This window comes from Centropristis striata, chromosome 1 (genome assembly GCF_030273125.1).
Source record: "Centropristis striata isolate RG_2023a ecotype Rhode Island chromosome 1, C.striata_1.0, whole genome shotgun sequence".
NCBI classification, from domain to species: Eukaryota; Metazoa; Chordata; class Actinopteri; order Perciformes; family Serranidae; genus Centropristis; species Centropristis striata.
The window spans coordinates 25838874-25858963 of record NC_081517.1 but is presented as its reverse complement, the minus strand read 5'-3'; the positions used below and the strand labels follow the sequence as shown (position 1 = coordinate 25858963).

General features: G+C 41.8%; 1 protein-coding gene across 2 annotated transcripts in view; it reads right to left on the bottom strand.

Annotated features, from left to right (window-relative positions):
- Positions 1 to 4088: 4088 nt before the first annotated feature.
- The window catches only part of crebbpa (CREB binding protein a), a 49379-nt gene continuing 33377 nt past the window's right edge, over positions 4089 to 20090 (bottom strand). For both annotated transcript variants that reach the window (XM_059336095.1, XM_059336104.1), the window contains 16 exons: positions 18520 to 18691; positions 16903 to 17021; positions 16519 to 16758; positions 15668 to 15756; positions 14646 to 14726; positions 13516 to 13572; positions 12690 to 12767; positions 12535 to 12602; positions 11968 to 12118; positions 9713 to 9859; positions 9498 to 9611; positions 9165 to 9330; positions 8303 to 8470; positions 7983 to 8144; positions 7505 to 7786; positions 4089 to 7275 (listed from right to left, as the gene is read on the bottom strand). In XM_059336095.1, coding sequence (XP_059192078.1) covers positions 4960 to 7275; positions 7505 to 7786; positions 7983 to 8144; positions 8303 to 8470; positions 9165 to 9330; positions 9498 to 9611; positions 9713 to 9859; positions 11968 to 12118; positions 12535 to 12602; positions 12690 to 12767; positions 13516 to 13572; positions 14646 to 14726; positions 15668 to 15756; positions 16519 to 16758; positions 16903 to 17021; positions 18520 to 18691 — 4410 coding nt within the window. In that variant the 3' untranslated portion in view covers positions 4089 to 4959. The remainder of the gene's footprint in view (positions 7276 to 7504; positions 7787 to 7982; positions 8145 to 8302; positions 8471 to 9164; positions 9331 to 9497; positions 9612 to 9712; positions 9860 to 11967; positions 12119 to 12534; positions 12603 to 12689; positions 12768 to 13515; positions 13573 to 14645; positions 14727 to 15667; positions 15757 to 16518; positions 16759 to 16902; positions 17022 to 18519; positions 18692 to 20090) is intronic.

Genomic DNA, 20090 nt, shown 5'->3' with positions numbered 1-20090 from the left:
AATTCTGATATCAGAGACATTTGAGTGTTATTTCTAAGAACATGTACCCCACTGACGCTGAGCTGTTTTCTATTGTTTTATACCAAAAATTAATAAAATTTGAGTTAAAAAAAAAAATGAACAAAAGCATTTATAACAAATCTAACAATACATCTTGCATGACATTAAATATTAATGCTTTATTTTATATTTTACATATTAGTTGTAAAGCGTTTATATATTATTTTTACATTTATTTATTAGATATTTATAAAAGCGCTATTATTATTATTATTAGTAGTAGTAGTAGTATCATTATAACTATTATAATTATCATTATTGTTTTATTATCATTATTATTATTATTAGTAGTAGTAGTATTTAAAATAAACTTGGGAAACATGACTTCTCCCAAATTGTTGTCCCCAAGAAATAGAAAGTATTGCATTACAAAATTGTGCATATTTATCCCATCATCATATTTGTCTCAAGATGAATGGTTTTCAATGACAAATGAGTTTTGTAAAAATGAAAGGAATTTAAGTAATATTTTGATTACATCCTAATTATCAGAGTATGAAAGGTGGTCATATAGTTAATATGCTACAGGAGTTTTATTTAAATAATTAAATTGTATTGCCTACCTTTTAGTTATTTTCATATTATTGTCTTTTTTGCTTTACAACTTTTTTTTTACACTATTACATCTACCCCAGATCCTGCTGGCATGTTAAATGTTTTTAGAGTCATGGCTGTCAGAGTATGCCCATTTTGTTATGTTCTGATGTTGTACGTGATGATTTCTACAATTTAAAAAAAACAAACAATTTCTTTATCTAACATATATATATATATAATTCCCGTGATCGTGATCATGACACTTCCATCCAAACATAACCAAAGGTACATTTTAGCATCTGAATGAGATGTTTGACTGAGGCATCTTTTATCCCAAATGTCTTTATCCTGTTATCCGTCTTAAATTAACTATTTAGGATGGGAGAGGTGTATTCTAAGGAATAAAATTCTGCCTTTACGTATTTGAATGGGTCATAACATCACAACTCATGCAGGAACCGCTGTCTACAAACTTTACTCAGATCCTTAAAATAGTCTTTTTATATTTCATAATTTTGGTATATTGGCAATGTCTTTGACTGCACTGAGATTACTATAGCAAGAAGTATCATGTTTTAATCCTCCCTTTTCATCCTTACTTAACTGTCACGTCTAAATGCATTTATGAGCCTGGAAGCCAGACAGGACTGAAGACTAATTCAGATATCTCATAAAACTGTACTTTTGTAGAAAGTCCATCCATTCATCTGTTCTAGAAATAGTCTGTTTCTATTCCAATTAAAAGACCCTTGCAAAGCTTATGACTTAAATTAGAGGTTGGGATGACATCATGACTTTAACTGCCTTATTTACATTACACTTTGGTAACTTGGAACTGCAGAATCATATTTATCCAATTTTTTTTATTTGTTCTAACTCGACTGGGCTTTCTAAATTTAGTTTCAGGCCTTTACTTGAGACACGAGCAGAGATGGCTGGGTGATTTTCATTTTAATGTTTTACAATGGATGACTTTCAAATAAAGGCGAGGTAACCAGTACGATGTGTTCCCTCTATCATTTTACTATTCCTGCTCATGAAATGATTGTTACTTTAGTGGCCTTTTCTGTGTCTGAGATGTGAACTATGTGCAATTTGCTGCGTCACTACTCCTACATTAAAAACTCCTGTGAGTGTGATCATGCACTCTGCTCTGAAACTATGACGACACTGCAAACTCACCCACTTTTTCAATCTGTGGAAAATTAGGTGCAGTATAAAACTAGGACAGCAAGCAGTACTGAACGGGCCCTCGCAGTACATGTGTGTAGGGCCATACTGCCGTCGGGGTGTGTGCGTTACAGGGGCCAGTCTCTACCACCCCTATGAATTTCATTGCCTTAAGTGTTATAGTGTGGCCACGGTACCAAATATGAAATTAGACTGCCACCACAGTGCCACCTAGGGGCCGATCAATAAAACCTTAAAGGGTTATCCTCAGGAGGGCACTGACAATAACTGTACCAAGTTTTGTAGAATAATGCACAAACTATCCCTTTAATCCTCATACAGTGTCTGAAGGAGGACTCTTAACTGATATGTAGGAGTTAGAAGAGGCAGGTAGCAATGGTGGAAAGTAACTATGTACATTTACTCATGTACTGGACTTAAAGTAAAATTTTGAGGTACTTTTATGTACATTTTATGTAACTTTATCCTTCTACTCCACTACATTTTGAGGCAAATATTGTACTTTTTACTCCTCTACATTTAGCTGACAGCTTTAGTTACTTTTCAGGTCAAGATTTGCGCGAGTCACTGCGCATGTGCACCGCGCAGCGACTCGCGCATCTTTTATGTTAAATCTCAACCTGAAAAGTAAAAGAAGTAAAAAGGACAGTGGTGGAAGAAGTATTCAGATCCTTTACTTCAGTAAAAATACTAATACCACACTGTGAAATGACTCAACTCCGCTCATTTTAACTACCTAATAAACTTTTAGGTGCTTTAATTTATAAAAATGGGTAATAATTTTAAATTTTTCATTTTAAATCTTGACCTGAAAAGTAACTAAAGCTGTCAGTTAAATGTAGAGGAGTAAAAAGTACAATATTTGCCTCAAAATGTAGTGGAGTAGAAGTATAAAGTTACATAAAATGTACATAAAAGTACCTCAAAATTACTTTAAGTCCAGTACTTGAGTAAATGTACATAGTTACTTTCCACCATTGCTACCTGCCTCTTCTAACTCATACATATCAGTTAAGAGTCCTCCTTCAGACACTGTATGAGGATTAAAGGGATAGTTAGCATATTTATACAAAACTTGGTACAATTATTGTCAATGCCCTCCTGAGGATAACCCTTTAAGGTTTTATTGATCGGCCCCTAGGTGGCAGTCTAATTTCATATTTGGTACCGTGGCCACACTATAACACTTAAGGCAATGAAATTCATAGGGGTGGTATAGACTGGCCCCTGTAACGCACACACCCCGACGGCAGCATGCCCCGACACGCGTGTACTGCGAGGGCCCATTCAATACTGCTTGCAGTCCTAGTTATGTCATGGTGTGGCCACGGTGCCAAATATGAAATTAGACTGCCACCGGAGCGCCACCTAGGGGCGGATCAATAAACCCTTAAAGGGTTATCTTCAGGAGGGCATTGACAATAATTGTACCAAGTTTTGTGTTAATCCGACCAACCGATGTAGAGATATAAAATACTTCAATTTAAAGATCTCCACCAAGTGGTCATCGGCCAAAATATTGCACAGAGCCTCAGGGGCAAATGGGGAAGTAGTTACCCGAGTTTCATGTCATTCAGACACACCAATGTGCAGGTCGTTGCCTGCTCGGGCCCTAATGATAGCAATCTAAAAAAGAAACTGTTTCATTAAAAATAAAAAGTTATTTTCGGGAAGAACTATGGAGACACTGTGCTTCAACCAGTCTTACAACTGAAGGACAACCCAGAGTTATGGTGCTTAAGACTTTCTGGACAGCACGGGACAAACGAACAGTATTGCTTGATATATTGCCATCTGCTTGAAAACATGAATTCAGCATCAACGAAACACTGCTGAGCTGAAACAAATGAACACAAAGTAGAACACAGGAGTGATGCCTCAATATTTAGTCAACAGAGTACTGGAGTTCTTCTGCTGCACACAGTTTATTTAACAATATGGTATATAAGTAAGAAATGAGTCTTTTAACCAGTTTATACAGTGATTTCAATCTCTCTTCCTTATATTTATAGTATTTTGCTTAATAACTTGATTTACAATAGGAGAAAAAGTAAATCCCCCTAATTCAAGTTTTCGTGAGAGAGGAATGAGGGTTGATAACATTTAGTTTTCCTCAGGGTGAATCTCAAATGTGCCCTTCATCCCTAGATAGCACACAGCTTAGTGTAAAATTTAGAGGATGGGGCGCCATCAGAGATGTGGCCTACAAAACAACCGGTGATCATTCCACCTCAGCTTAGGGGGCTGGTCTCTTTCTCACACTCTCTTTACACTTTACAACATTTGTATGACAAAAAAAGTATGACAAATTCTTTTTAATGTCAAAGCAACAATGTTCCACACCTGCAAGACAGATTTTTCCAAATTCCAGGCCACTGAGATGTAGGTTGCAGTCCTCGTTGTCTGTGTTTGTGAAACCAGTCGCAGCTGTAGTTATTTTAGTGACGGTGCGGGTTTGTGTCAGTGTCTTCATGTGTGCCTGTATACATGCCTGTGTATACACAACTGCTGCGGTCCATTTTCCTATTTCAATACAACTGAGTGCTCTTCATACACACAAAGAGGAGGGGAGCGGTCCCTGAACGCATTGTCTTGGAGTAATGGTACAACACTAGATTACAATTGCCAGGAATGACAGCTTGAGAAAATAAACGAAAACCTGGCCCAATTCCCACAAATTATTTTACAGTTTCAACACAAAAATGCTTTAAGTTTCTTTTCCAAAGGTACAAAATAAAAAGATATGAATAATATAATGCAATTGTACATTTTCTTTGAGAAAAAAAAATGAAAAAAAGAAACGAGAAAGGCATGAAAGCATACCAAAAACAAACCAAAAATAAATTGAGTATTGAACACATTTGGTCTCAACCAAAAAATATATTCTTTGTGATTTAAATTTCATTTAAGAAGCAACTTTTAGGAAACAATTACATACCCTAGAAGAGTTGACTTTTTTTTTTTCCTCGACCAAATTTTCTTTTTCTTTTTACAACAGTTGAAACTTTTTACATGTCAGTACAAAAAAACAAAACAAAAAAAAAACGTTCTCAACCTTAGAAAGAACAAACAAAGCCCTCTAACAGGACAAAGAGTCCGAGTAGGAGGAGGAGGGGTGGGAGGGGGGGTCCCTGGGAGAGAGACTGTGTTCTTTAGTTCCGAGCAGAAATGCTACAATCCCTCCACAAACTTCTCCAGAGTGTCCCCTGTAGCGTCTCCCACCATCCCCAAGTCACTGTTCAGCCCCCCTCTGTTGGGCGTGTTAAGCTGCGGTAGCATGGCGCTTTGTTCTGGCGTCCCCAAGTGTCCCTGCTCCATGGACCCCGACAGTGGGCCCCCGAGTCCCGGGTGGGGGGAACCCGAGTGGGGTGGATGTTGGTGCTGCGGCGAAGGCTGGGGCTGGTTCTGGACCTGCGGTGAGGGACTGGAATGTGGCCGCTGCTGCTGGGGCTGTTGCGAGGGCAGACAGGGGGACTGGACTGGCGCCGGGGAGCGGACCTGGTTGTTGAGGGCGTTGGCTAGTGTGGGCTGGCCGGGTAGGTGGGCTCCACCCTGGGGCTGGCCAGCCAGCAGGTGGGTCTGGGGGCTCATGGGGCTGGGCTGGGCGGGAGAACCCATCTGCTGCTTGAGGACGGCCTGCTGCTGCTGCGGAAGTTGTTGCTGCTGCTGCTGCTGCTGGAGCATTCGTTGGTGCAGTAAGTTCTTGGTGGCATCCAACCCCATGCCGGGCTGGGCCATCTGAGCCATGGGTGGCAGCTGGCCCATGGGTCCCCCGGCAGCTCCTGAACCTGCCTGCATGGCTATCTGCTGCTGCTGCTGTTGCTGCATGCGGAGCTGGGAGTACGTAGCTTGTGTGCCCTGCGCCTGAGCAGGAAACTGGCCTGGATGGCCCTGAGACATCACTCCCTGTTGTTGTTGTTGCTGCTGCTGCTGCTGCTGCTGCTGTTGTTGTTGTTGTTGTTGTTGCTGATGCTGCTGTCTTAAGAGCTGGCGGCGGTAGATCTCCTGGATCTGGGGGTTGGTGTTGTGTGCTGTGTTTATCAGCTGCCCTTGAGCCCCTAATGCAGCCATGCCCTGCGCAGGAGGCTGCTGAGGCTGCTGCGGGGGCATCCCCGGCCTCTGCACCGCCCCTCCTGGCATGGTCATGGTCTGCATTGTTGGCATGCCAGGCTGCTGCTGACCTGCTTGCTGCTGTTGCTGTGGTTGGTTGGCATGGTACTTTGCTGTTCGCTGTTTGATGAAAGCAGCCATGAGCTGAGGGTTTGATTTGAGGATGTTGAGGACCTGCTGCTGCTGCTGGGGCGAGCTGGGAGACTTGAGGGTGCGGAGGAGGTCCTGCAGGGCGTTGGGTGCAATGGCTCCAGGTCTCTGGGGTGTTTGTGGCCGGACACCAGGCTGCTGTGGTATCAGCATCCTCTGACCCTGCTGAGGTTGCTGGCCTGGGGGCATCATGGCTCGCTGCATGGTCATGGCCTGCTGTGGGGTCTGGCCTGGAACAAGACCTGGTTGTTGAGTCTGAGCTGCCTGCATCTGCCCTGCAGCTACAGGCCACTGACCTGGCTGCATGACCTGTGGTCCCCGGGGCCCTGGCACCATCTGCATGGGTGGCTGCATTGGTCCGGTCATGCGCTGCTGTGTCTGCTGGGGGTTCATGGGCAAGCCGTTCATGTTGACTCGGTAGTTCTGCTGGTTCTGCTGGGCCTGCGCCATCATCTCGATGTGCCTTGCCATCTTGACCGCAGCGAGTGGAGGCTGCTGCTGGAGCTGCTGAGGTGGCTGGGGCGGCTGAGGGAGAGGGGACGGCTGCTGGTGTAGAGGGGAGGCCTGGGGCCCGGGCTTGCCCTGGGACACTGGCGTCTGAGGCTGGCCATTGCGAGGTGCGTTGGGAAAAGAGGGGGACATGACGCCTGCTGAGTTGGGGGTCTGCGGCTGGTTGGAGAGCGGCTGCTGGGGTGTCTGAGGAGTGTTGGGCTGGGCGTGGGACGTGGGAGTGCTGGGGGCAGCGGAGGCCGGCGGGGACGGTAGGGGCATGGTTCTGCCTTGCATGGTGGCCATTCTTCTCCTCATCAGTTGGGCCTGCTGGAGCCGGTGCTGCAGCTGCTGCTGGCGAAGCTTGTGCTTGATGTTCAGGCAGAACGGGACAGGACACTTGTTCTCCTGACAGTGCTTTGCATGGTAACAGCATAAAGCGATAAGCTGCTTGCATACAGGGCAGCCGCCGTTTGTTTTGCGCTTGCAGCCCTTGGTGTGCTGCACCACTCGCTTCATCTTCTGGCAGGACGGCAGAGAGCAGTTGGCGTTGCGACACTGACAAGCGTGGACCAGCGACTGGATGCAGCGTTGGATACTTAAGCGCCGGCTCTCCTGTGGGCTCTTGGAGGCCTCTCCACTCTGGCCGTTGCTGTCGTCGTCCAGGCCAAGGCCCCATTTCACCATCTGGTGCTCGTGGCCCTTTGCGTTGTAACAATTGATACACAGATCAAAGTCCTACAGAAAAAGGCAGATGGGGACAAAGTCATTAACATGAGTCTAACCAAATAGTTTTGTCAAAAGTTTCACAAACATGCTCTTGATTATTAGTATGTAATGATTTATCCTCATGTGAAATTAAACACAGACTGACCACTTTTGTTCTTTATTTGTTAACATTCCAACAGTTTCAGACACGAGTAATGCGAGTGTAAAAACACACAGCATGCTAATGGTAATAACTCACCTCGCACACAGTGCAGTGCCAGCGTGTCTCCACATGGTGCTTGCACTCGTTGCAGGTGTAGACAAATCTGTCCTGTCCCTGGTTGTGCAGCTCGACCAGCATGCACATGGTGCTCCACTTACACCTCCTCAGGGAGCTGAACTCCCAGTGTTTGTCCCTGGCCAGAGTCAGGAAGGCATCGCGGCCATCCATCAGGTCACAAGAGAGCAAGGGGTCGGGGTCAGCGATGGGCGGCAGGGTGTTGGCCATGGGCCCGGAGTGGAGGTGGATCACAAAGAACACCTTCAGCAGACAAACACAAAAATGAGAGTTAGAGAAGCATGAGCAAAACTGAAACTGGTATTAAAACATGTGAATATATTTACGTTCTAAAAGACTACATCTAGGGTGGAAGTACCATTAAATCAAACAGTAAGGACATAAACTGGCTCTATATTAAAATCGAATATCTATTTGAAAAGGTATAAACCACTCTGACCTCTTTGTGCTTCTCCATGGTGGCGTAGAGCTTCTGGGACAGATCATTGGCTACATTCGGCATCCCAGGCTTCTTCTTATTGGCTCGGCTCACGCTGCTCTTGTTTTTATTGGTCTTCTTGTTGTTCTTCTTCTTAGCGTTTTTACTGTCACCTGGCGTACCCTGTGGGAGAAATACAATAACAGATATTCAAGAAAACACCTTATTAAGTTTGATCTATAGAAGCCTGGAAGTGCAAAACGGCTTCAAAAAAAGAATAAACATGACTTAAAGAGTTGTAAATTCATCCACATCATCAAATCCTGACACAACGTTCGCACCTCAGGAGTTTCAGAGGCGGCTGTGTTCTCCTCCTTCTTCCTCTCCTCCTCCTCCTGCTCCAGCTCCTTGATGCTCTCCTCCAGCACGTTTGGCCAGAAATCGCCTTCGAAGTACGGCAACTCGTTAGCGCTGGTCAGGCGGTCCTCTGTGGCCTGTTTGCAGATGTCCTGAGGGGAAGACACAGCAGCATGGATGATTCAAGCTGGTCAAGATGTATTCAGTAATCCCACATGTTGAGCATGTTTGTTTGTTAATAGCAACAAAGAAGCAATTGTGTTTAGACTTGAACAGAAATCTACTGGGAATGCAGCAAATCAAAAATCAAGACATTTGTCTTGCATGACAAATGAATTAAAAGTTTTACATGCATATGTACATTTGTCCTTCTTTGTTGTTATTATTATTATTATTATTACAGATTATCATGTACAGTCATTGAAATATTTATTAGACCATTGTTTTCTCAATTTCTTGTTCATTTTAATACCTGGTGCGACTAAAGGTACATGTGTTTGGACACAACTAAAAGGTACATATATAAGGTACAACTAGAGGTACATTTGTTGTGTCAGAGTTTAAGTTAAGAGCTGGTATCTAGCCATTTACCATGTTTTTTTGATAATAACCAAAATCATTATCAAGAAAACCATGTAAAATGTCTAGATATCAGCTCTTCAATTAAACTCTTATGAGCTATTTTTGTTGTTATCATTATATTTGTCCAAACAAATGTACATTTAGTTGTACCAGGCATTAAAATTAACAGGAAATTGAAGAAAACAAGGGTGGTCTAATAATTTTTTCTATGACTGTAAATGTAAGCATTGTGACAGCATTTACAAGAAACTGTTTGTTCCTAACCTTGTAGTCATGCAGAATCCTCTCTGCGAAGGCCTTGTCCAACATCTTCCTGTACCACTCCTGCAGCCTCTTCGGCTTGGGGATCTTCTGGTCGGGAGGATGGCAGTGGAAGATGTAGTCGTCTCCTTCACTGGGCGGACACGCCCAGATGTGGCCCTGGGCGTACCTGCAGGCAAACACAGACCACAAAAATAAGACGACCGAAGGGACCATTCCAGTTAGGACATCTGCTTCCTGAGAACTAAATCACACCACAAAGTTCACTCCACAGACTCTTGCCCGTGTTGTTTCTTTCAAGAGGTGAAGCGGAGAAGGAGTTTTAGAGCAATTTACCCGAGTTTCTTTACATATTCTAGATAGCCGATGAGGATCTCGTGGTACACTGCTGTTCGTAGAATCCGAGGTCTGAAGAAGTGAATACTGTCAAGGTATGATATGTAGACCCGTCTGCACAGGAAGAGAGGGGGAACATGATCAACTTCATTCATAAAAGCAAAGATCCAGTCCTTTATCGCCATGTAGTACATACAGTAACAGGCTATACAGACCTAGTGTTGGGGAATGGGCACTCAGAGCCGTACTCCTGCACGTGCATGCCAAAGAAGCACACGTCCACGCCATCAATCTCCTCAAAGGCGAAAAGTGCTTTGGTTCTGTAGGGAAAAGTCTCAGGCATTTCACCCGTGTCCACAAATCTGTCGGAATGAAGGAAAATCAAGTATTAAAATGTATCAGCAGCATAATGACCAGATCTCTAGCAAAGTGGAGAAAGGTTCTTATACAGGTGCATCTCAATAAATTTGATTATCATAGAAAAGTTTATTTATGTCAGTAATTCAATTGAAAAAGTTCAAATAAAACATATAGATCCATTAGACACAGAATGAAACATTCTATGTCTTAATTTATTTAATTTCTTCTAATTATAATGATTATGGCTTATATTTAATAAAGACCTAAAAATCAGTGTCTCAAAAACAGTTGAACAATTGAATAATACAAATGACCAATTTTAAAAAGTATGTTTAATATGGAAATGTTGGCCTCGGAAAAGTATGTCCATCTATATGACTCAATACTTGGTTAGGGCTATTTGACTTGAACTACTGAAAAGAGACTTTTCCATCATATTCTAATGTATTGAGATGCACCTGTATTTGGATTTGAATTAATATCTGCTGAAACTTGATAAAACTCTAAAGCTAAAACTCGTCATGATGTTGGGCAGGTCTGCTGTGAAACACAGCACCTTCATACGTTCTAGTGTCCAGCACAGCTCAAACGTTTTATAATAACGGTTTAAAAGGCTTCTCTTTTTTTTTTCTTTTTTTTGACTATAAAGGTTTCTGGGAAACAAGAGTCATGAGTTGCCCGTCAGTTGCCTTGTGTGTCGCCGCTTATAGTGACACTCGAGAGCATAATGGGACAATTCAAGTCAAGTGGCCTTGAGTCAATAAAAAGCAAACAGCCTTAAATCAGTCAACCTGATGATAACAGGTTCTTGGACGAACCTGCGAGGATGGGACGAGCGTTGCAGACTTTGATCTCGTGTGATGAAACGGTGAACAACGCTCTGAGGTACTGAGGGAGGGAGTGCACTCCATCTTGTCAAACATGCAGGTTCCGCAATCACTCAGAGTGTGTATAAACGCTTTATAGAGGGCGTTCAGCTTTGCATGGCAGGGACAATAAACTATAAGCTCAGGACAAATACAAGCTGTGCCAGTGAATCTGCAAATCAGAGAGGGTGAGACAGGCGGCTGCTACATTATGGGCTGCCTCATGTTGACTGTCGACGCTTTGGTTGTTCATTTATTTGACCATTTCTAGTTTATTAAATCCAGTAATTTCAAGTATAAAGTCATAAAAAAGGTGCTTTAATTCGAAAATACATACATTACATAGGGACGCCTTGGTGAAGAAATTTTTCCATTGGTTTATAAAGTGCTGACAACAACCATTACTGATTACATTGGGCATTTAAAAAGAAAAGGAAAGATTCTCATCAATGAAGAGAGCTTACTTTAACCCATTTAAGCCGGGAAAGCATTACCGCATTTCTACCATTAAAACCGGGGGCACTCTTGCGTTACTCCATCATTAAAGCCGGGAAAGGAGATACGTCGTTTTGTAGTATTTGTAGTTTTTTCCACTTATTTTCGGTCTCTTGGCCAATGAAATGCATCAGGATACATGTGGGAGTGTCGCAATGCAACATGGGACTTTTCCAGAACTGAAATCATGGCAGAAGACGACTATAGCGGAGGGAGCTCAGATATAACAGGTATAAGCTCTCAAATACTTTTTGAATTTCATTTCTATCTGCTACGGAGGCTGATAAATCGATTATTTAGTAGGCGTTGACACTTCTGTTGAATTTCCAGAAAAACTTCAGGTTTTAGGGGGTTATTTTAAAATCAACCATAGGTTTTACAGGCATTTTTTCCAGGCGTTTTAGGCCTAAATGGGTTCATCTTTAATAAGAATATTGCCACATGGCCAAACATCTTTTCTGGTCAACTATCTGTCTGAACCGAGCTGTGATACATTAAATCTAACTCCTGCTGTTCTTCAAAGCATACACTGTCAGTTTATAATTGTAGCGCCTGACTTAGAATTGATAACATCCTTTGAATTTTAAAAATTACAGGGTTCTTCTATTGAAGAACTAAATTGAACTTAATGGGGTTTTTATTTATATTTCAAGAAAAGTGTGTCTAAGTGTAGCACCGCTGACTTCTGCGACAGGCCGACATTACATGCACCTCCTGTTCTCCCGTCTTCCTGTCAGTGATGCTCTCACCTGGCTTTCATGCCTGGTTTTACTTCCACCGTTTTGTCGGAGCTCGCCACCACTCGCACAAACACCTCTCCGGCCTCTGGGTGGTTCTGTCTCTTCAAGTATTTATTCACACGGTCCTCTATGTACATTCCCAGTCGTGTGGACTGCAGCCCTACAATGTACAAAAAAAAAAAAAGAAATTGTTTTTGTATTTTAAAAAAAGGTAGGGGTTCCACATTGGGCAGCTGAACAACCTGCAAAAGCCTTTAATCTAAAACAACAAGAAAAGCCCTAGAATCTGTTAGTATTATATGTCATAAAGGTCATCAGCATTGTTCTCCAGGGTTACAAACACCAAAGAAAATACCAGTGAGACAACAAGGCCAACATTAAAAAAACAAAACAAGGTTGCCACTGCTGGAGAGAAACACATGCAGCCCATGTGCATGTGGAGGTGGTTTATATTAACTTGTGTCTTCAGTGCTTGTGAGTGAAAACTGCAATAACCTGTTGACATTTTGAGCAACGTTACGAGGGAAGCTGATTAAAGGGGCTGATATTTAAAATTTAAAAGGGAATTTAACTAACGTTTTGCAGAGAACTTGTTTTCCTTCCGTGTTTTTGCACTCTTCTTTAAACAATTATCACAGATGAATCTGGGAAGAGAAAAAGATAGAAGTTAGACGTGTTACAATTAACACACAAATATGCATATCTACTAAAAGTAGGAGTTGATATCTTACCCAGATGGCCAAATGACCTCGTAGTGTAAGACGCATATCTGGTGCATCTTCCGTCCGCAATCTTTACATTCAACAAACCTGAAGAAATACAAGCAAACTGTCAGATTTTTGTGTAGATCTCTGAACTTTTTTGCTTATTCAAATTGAAGAAATGTCTGAGTGTTACAAGTCTCCTTTCAAGATGCTACCTGGCTCACTGTTTGCTTCACTAAGAGTGTTGCCAAATGGTACAAATGCAGATATCTCTATGTAAAATGTCACTGCAGCACTGTCCATTTGTGTTGACGTAATTTAAGCATATAAAAATTCTTAAAAATGTCCGAGGCACGTTCCCGATGGGTATTATGTGTATGAATGTTGGTATCTTAGCAGCTGTCCATTCCAGTTAATGTACCTGCAGTTGTTAAACACTTTCAAGCCAGCCAATGGGAGTTCATCTTATTTACCACCAAGTCATAATGACAATGTAATCACTGCCTATCAAAGAACTAAGCTTTCCCAGACGGAATAACTCTCATTGGACGGACAGAGCTTTGACACAGAGTTACAGCCAGCAGGTGGCGCTGCTGAGCCGCCCTGAGGCCTCGCTGGAACCAAAGTGATTGATCCGAGAGAAAATGTGCAGACTCAAACACAAAGCCAGATGTGGGTGGCAGAAAATAACTTTTAAAGATACGATCGGGAACACGTAAGAGGGGAAAAAAGCAGCGAAATGATTATTCGACACATGTGAGACTAACTTCTGAAAAAGAAGCACAGAAAGAACAACTTCTCTGTCTGTGTCAGTGCGTCTCACTAAGAGGATCTGGGGTTTTCATCCACTTACGGTTCAGGGTCGAGAACATCGTTCTTCTTACGTTCAAACTGGTCTTTTGATATCATCCTAAAATTTCAGAGGAAGAAAAAGGGACAAAGAAAGACCAGAGCAAGTGAGAAAAACAAGACACACACACAAACAAATGTTCCATCTTCAGTACTTGGCTCTGTGCTATTTTTCATTGCTGCCAAAGTCTGTGTGGGGTCACAATAACAATTTGTTCAGTGCCACTTCCATAATCCAGAATATGACTCAGAATAAGACAGAAACAGACTAAGGCTGTTTAAGACATACATGTGATGATACATGCTAAAATTTAAATCCAAACAAATAAACTAAATAGAGAATATTAAAGCAGACAGTTTGTAATTTTTGGGTTGGGCCTTCTACAAATGTACATGCATGTCCCTTCAGATAGTAAAAACCTGATTCAATGGTGAAAAATCCTGCAGAAAAAGTTGCTACTCCAGTAATGGCAACAACTGCCTACACTTCAAAGCAGCCCCGAAAAAAGTCGGATATTTTTAAAAAGAGAATCTGACAATCAACATACTAAAATACATGTCAATGTCAATGAAGTGGTTCAGTAGTTTAGCCTTCTGCTAACCTGCCAAAGCTCAGTCATCTCAAAAGGCGTTACAGCTCACAAGTTTGCAAAGAAATCAGAATGATAATTCTCATTGAACTGTAGCTATAGGAATGACTGACTTGTTTGGTGGGAGGGGCTTAGGACAGAGGGGGGGGCTGCTAGGAGGGCTGCATTTTCAAATTCTGGCAGTTTTAAAAAAATATATATGTATTTTACAAAATACTGCCTACACCATATTTAAGTCACAACACCTACATTTAGGAATGCCATAATGCAAGCAGCATGTTAGCAAAAACAGGGAGATGCTTGTCACAGCTGAAACATTCTCACTTTTACTAGAAACTCTGCTGAAGTGTTTTAGGGCAAGACTTTGAATATCTACACACTGACCTGGTACTCTGACCTGGACAGGGTTAAGTGAGAAGGATTTTTCCTTTTGCGCTTCAAAAATAATAAGTTCCAGATAATGTGAGGAAAATACCCGCACAATATGTTTCTAAGCATGCACACTTCTTTAAATAGTGGGTTAATCAATGGCTGGTTCACTTACGTCTGTGGCTGTGCAGGGTCGTCTCCTAACGTCACGCTCTCCCCCTGGATCTCATTAAAGCACTTCTCACAGAAATGATACCTGCAAAAACACACATTTAACATTCAGCGCATTCACCGCTCAACAGTTAGTGCTCAGCCACTTGTGTGCCCAATACAATTGTGCACAAAATAACACTTGTCCTTTGTGTTGTATAACAGAGTGGGGAATCCCTGAGCTCCCATTGAGAGTGTAAATGGACTACGCTGCAGGAGCCTCATGTTGTCTGTCAGGCTGGCCCGTATCACTACTGCTTCTATGCTGCTCCGCTCTCAAAGTGCCCAGTTTAAGTGTGAAAAGGGGGCTGCAGTTACTCTGTTGATACAGCAGGGGGCACAAGGGAACATGATGCAAGCAGTAATTTGTTGGCTTTTAACTGAGAGGAAAAGGCACTGATGGGCAACGCTGTTTGCGGCTAAAGCATTTTATATTATCATCTGTCGTACAAGAGAGGGCGCAGCAAGACTAAAGTCACTCCCTCGATAGATGCTGAGCAAAACACAATCAACACAGTGCTCTGCAGCTCTGTGTCCGGCACTCTTTTGGGTGAAGAGTCGTCAGAGTGTTTCGCCTGTATGTACAACACTGGAACCTGGCTGTTAATAAATGTTGTTGTGAGTAAAACCATTTTGTAGTCTCGTACTGTGCCAGGACCTGGAGGCAGAGCCATTAAAGCCGAGGCTGTAATGATGACACCACTGCCTGGATCACAGTGGTCCCTCTGGAGCTACAGAGGAACAGATCCCAGGCTGCAGGGGGCGGCTAATACGGTTCAAATGGCTGCATTTTATTGCCCATCAAAACACTTAATGAACAACTGTGCATGCAAATGTGCGACACGTATGAGAGGAGATGTCTGATGAGTGCAATAATTTTGTACCCAATGCATAGTTGAGTTCACTCCGACCGTAACTGCAAAGATGCACACGGACAAACACAAACTACATGTATAGATGCACAGAGAGACGGACTGAAACGGGTACCTGTTCTGGTAACTGTAGTATGTTCCTCCAGTTGGTATGGTGCAGAGCTGTTTGCCATAGCAACAGAGGGTTTGAGGGGAGAACTCGTACTGCAGAAACAAGCAAGACCACAAAGGTTGTGAAAAATGATCAAACAAGATTCACACATTTAATGAAAGCTTTGCATCAGGAGTAGGAAAATTAATCCATCAGTCTAATTATGATTAAAGTCTGCTCTTTCGTTTAGCAGCTAAATTTTAAACAACCCCATCTTTAGTGGACAAAGAACTTACATATTCACAATCGCATGGTGAAAAGTAATATGCATAGGGCTGGGCGATATATCGATATATTTTTAAATGTGATATGGAATTAGACCATATCGCATACATCGATATCGTTGAATTTTTTATCTTTGAATATATATAAATGCTGCCCTTACTAGGGTTGGTCACATTTAGTTTTTTTAGTAATGTTGTTATATATGTATATATAAATATTTCGCCTATTTTATTTAATAGGCTATTTTTATTTAAGATATTTTTTTTATTTAAATGTGCACTTTGATTTAAAAAAAAAAAAAGAAAGAAAAGGTACTCATGCTGTTATACAGTATTTATGTTAACTGAAATAACAGTTTCAATAAAACTACTTGTGACATGTCATATTTGGCTTTGACTTTGACTAAACATTTGCTCTCACTTTGCGAGTCAAACAGTGTGTCTTTTACCAAACAAAACTCAAAAAGTCAAAAGAGAAAGCCAACACTGGCAGCCACATTACAAAAGCTATTTGTCTAACAGCCATTTACGGCTAACAGACAAAACCATACCGACTCTGTTTACTGCATTTGTACACCTCCTTCGTCTCACCTTCCTCCCGCAGCAGTACCCCAGGCCCTGCATGACAGGGTCGATCTCCGACTCAAAGACCTCGGCCAGCTTGGAGCAGTACTTGTAGACACGGGACGTCTTTCGGTTGTAGAGCCAGGCGTTGTTGAACATCAGCCAGACATCGTCAACATACTGCCAGGGCTCTTGGTACTGGCCCGTGTCAAGCTTGCGTTTTATTGTGGACAGATCTATTGGGTTCTTAACGATGTCAAAGTAGTCCTGGACAGAGAGGGACGAACGAAGCATTTTAGTGTTACAGCACAAAGAGCTAAAATAGTGCAGCTGAATTACGTGCATCAACCAGAACTGTTAACATCCCATCATCATCATGTAAAAACATCAGGTGGCATGAGTGCTACGTACAGGGATACCCAGAAGCGTGGGGTCTACTGGCTGTCTGAAGGGCAGCGACTCCGGGTCCTGCCTGTAGAGAGACTCCAGAGTCGGCATGAGAGCCTGACGCAACTCCTCAGGCTTAAAGACTGAAAAATGGAAAAGGCAAGGTACATGTAAGTAAACTTAACATAAAAAAGTCGGGGGAAATCAGAGTTTACTGTACAGGTAAACTGAGAACATTTTGCTGTGCCGAACCTTTATAAAAACTGACTACCTGGTTCAAATTTGAGCACTTTCATGCATTTTCAAGGTGCTTTTCAAACTTTTCCAGCACCTTTTAACTGTGGTTAATAGCATATGTATATACAGTAAATACAGTATATACAATATACTGATTATTTCACTTTTTCATGCTTAATTAGATCTCAATATGCTATAAAGAACCATGATTATGTTTAATGGCAGCATTGTAACAGAAAGTAGAGAAGAAACAGAAACCTGTGAGGAAGTGGACTTTGCATCCTATATAAGCTACATTTTACGCAGGTTCAAGCTCTTAAAACTCTGTATAACATTTGACCTTTTAGTAAACAACAGAATCATTAAACCTTAGTCTAGTTGCATTTTGTCTGTATAACACCACCTGTTACCAATTTTTTAAACTAGTGACTGTTCAAAACGTGCCTATTTGGATGAGCGGTTCTCATGAAATACCAGAGGCCCATTCCAACTTCACACTGTGCTTCTATGAGTCCTGAGCAATACATCTGCCATTACATGTTTGTGTCCCCTAGCAATAATAGAGTATATGCGTCATAGATTGCTATTTGGGACCAGGCTGTTTTCAGGAATAAAAGTGTTCATTTCCAAAATATCAAAATTTCATGCAGTTATTTGAGTTTGCTAAAATGCTCTGTCTCTATCCCTCATCTCTTTTTTTCATCTGTTCTTGAATGTACAGCAGCGAGCGACGGAGAGCAAGCTCTTACAGTAAATAGGGATCCTCTCCCAATACATTGTGTACATAACGCAATACTAACAAATATGTTCTGTAGATCTCAAGAGCTGCACATCCTTGAGTCCTCAGCAATACAAAGCCAAGTGTGAAGTCGATCAGACAAACTGTTGTCAAAAGATACACATACAGACAGAGATTCCTTCTATTTTAGTCAGACCAACACTAGAAACACAACGACAAATGGACACCAAAACCAAACCAAAAATGTGACATGCCTATGTTATACTTAACACCAACTAAACAATAAAATTGCTCACTCCATGCCTGTGCCTGAGTTTTAATTATTTCTCAATTTAACACACTGTTCCCTGCCTTCTCACAGAAACTTCACACGTGATTGGCATCATGATTTGTCTGGTATATTCTACCAGCAGGTTCACTGTTGGTTCATTATTTGTGTAAAATGCTTGTGTAAAGACCAAAGCAGGCTTACGAGAGTCTGGACGTTGTTCAATCAGTCAGTGCCAGACTAATATTGTTGTCGTAAGAAGTTTAAATGAAACTCGTAATAAGCTGCGACTGTCTCACAGTTGGCACAGAGTGGACGTATCCACGTTACTGGCTTACTGAGTGGATCAGCCGTAGACTCTACACAGATTTTATCCATCCCTTGGCATCAGACTCACTTTTCCTCCGTGACTGAGAGGGGGATGAGGAGCTGGTTCCGTTGGCTCCACCCTCTTCCTCTTCTTTGGGTTCTGTCTTCATCTCCGGCTTTTTCTCCTCCACCTCCATCGGCTCCGGCTTTTCCTCTGGCTCCTCCTTCTTCACCACCGTTGAAGCAGAGTCTTCCTCAGTCTACAGAAAAAAGTAAACAACTCATTACACCACAGTCATTTTAAAACCACGCCAAAAAGACGACTGACATCATCAGTCTCTCATATGTAAGAATTTGATTATCTGTTGAATGTTTTCTTTGTTGGTTATTTGAAGTTCAAGTATATATATATATATATATATATATATATATATATATATATATATATATATATATATAGGGATCTGATAAAAGCCTTCAGTGACTGGAGTCACAAGTACTATCTCCTACTGAACACCTCAAAGACTAAGGAAATGATCAGATTTCTGCAGGTTCAAGCCCCCCCTTCAGCCAGTGAATAATTGTGGGGTGGACATGGAGGTGGTGCCAAGTTCTAAGTATCTAGGTGTATACCTGGATAATAAGTTGGACTGGTCCCTAAACACAGAGGCTCTCTACAAAAAGGGGCAGAGCCGCCTCTTTTTCTTCTTGAAGCTCAGATCTCTTGACATCTGTAGTAAGATGCTGCAGATGTTTTATCAGTCTGTGGTGGTGGTGTGTTGTTTTATGCTGCAGTCTGCTGGGGAGGCAGCATCACACACAGAGATGAAGGCGGTTGGACAGACTGGTCTAAAGAGCTGGTTCTATGGTTGGAGCCAGGTTGGACACACTGGAGGAGGTGGTGGAGAGATGACCTGTCAACATGTTCGAGGCCATCTTGAAATACCCGGATTATCCTCTACACAAAACTTTTATGGACCAAAAAAACAGCAGTGGACGGCTCCTCTCTCTCCATTACAGGACGGAGAGATTCAAAAGATCCTTCACTCCTACAGCCATCAGACTGTCTCATTCTTCCAGAGCTACCAGACTAACTGAATTTCCCTTCAGGGATAAATAGAGTAATTTTGATTTGATTGATTGATTGATTGATTGATTTGATTGATTGATTGATTGTGTCAGTGTGAAAGGTTTGTATGTGCATCACATACAATTTCTATTGCCTTTTGATAATCTTAAGTTCTCAAAATGAAGGATGAAGGAGTGTAATTATATGATTATCACATAGTATTCCAGAGATGGCAATTCGATCCAAGTTAAATTGTCACCTTTTGGTGAAATTGGTCTATTTGAATTAACTTTGCGGCTTCAAGTCAGTGTGCAGGTGTAACATTACTCTCAAAATGCACCAATCCAACTTTTTTCCCCAGATACAGACTCCACTACCTAAGTAGCAATCCATTAACAGTGCTCTTTTCCCCAAATATAAAATGTGTCTGCTTCATTTTTATTATATAATTATATTCAATTCATTGCAAATATTTTATGTGCAAGGTAACACAAGGCAAACAGCCCTCATGTGTGAGCTGTAACTATCATCAATGACTCAGTCACTCAGAGTGAATTAATGTAACTGAAAGCCTGAATACAGAACATTAG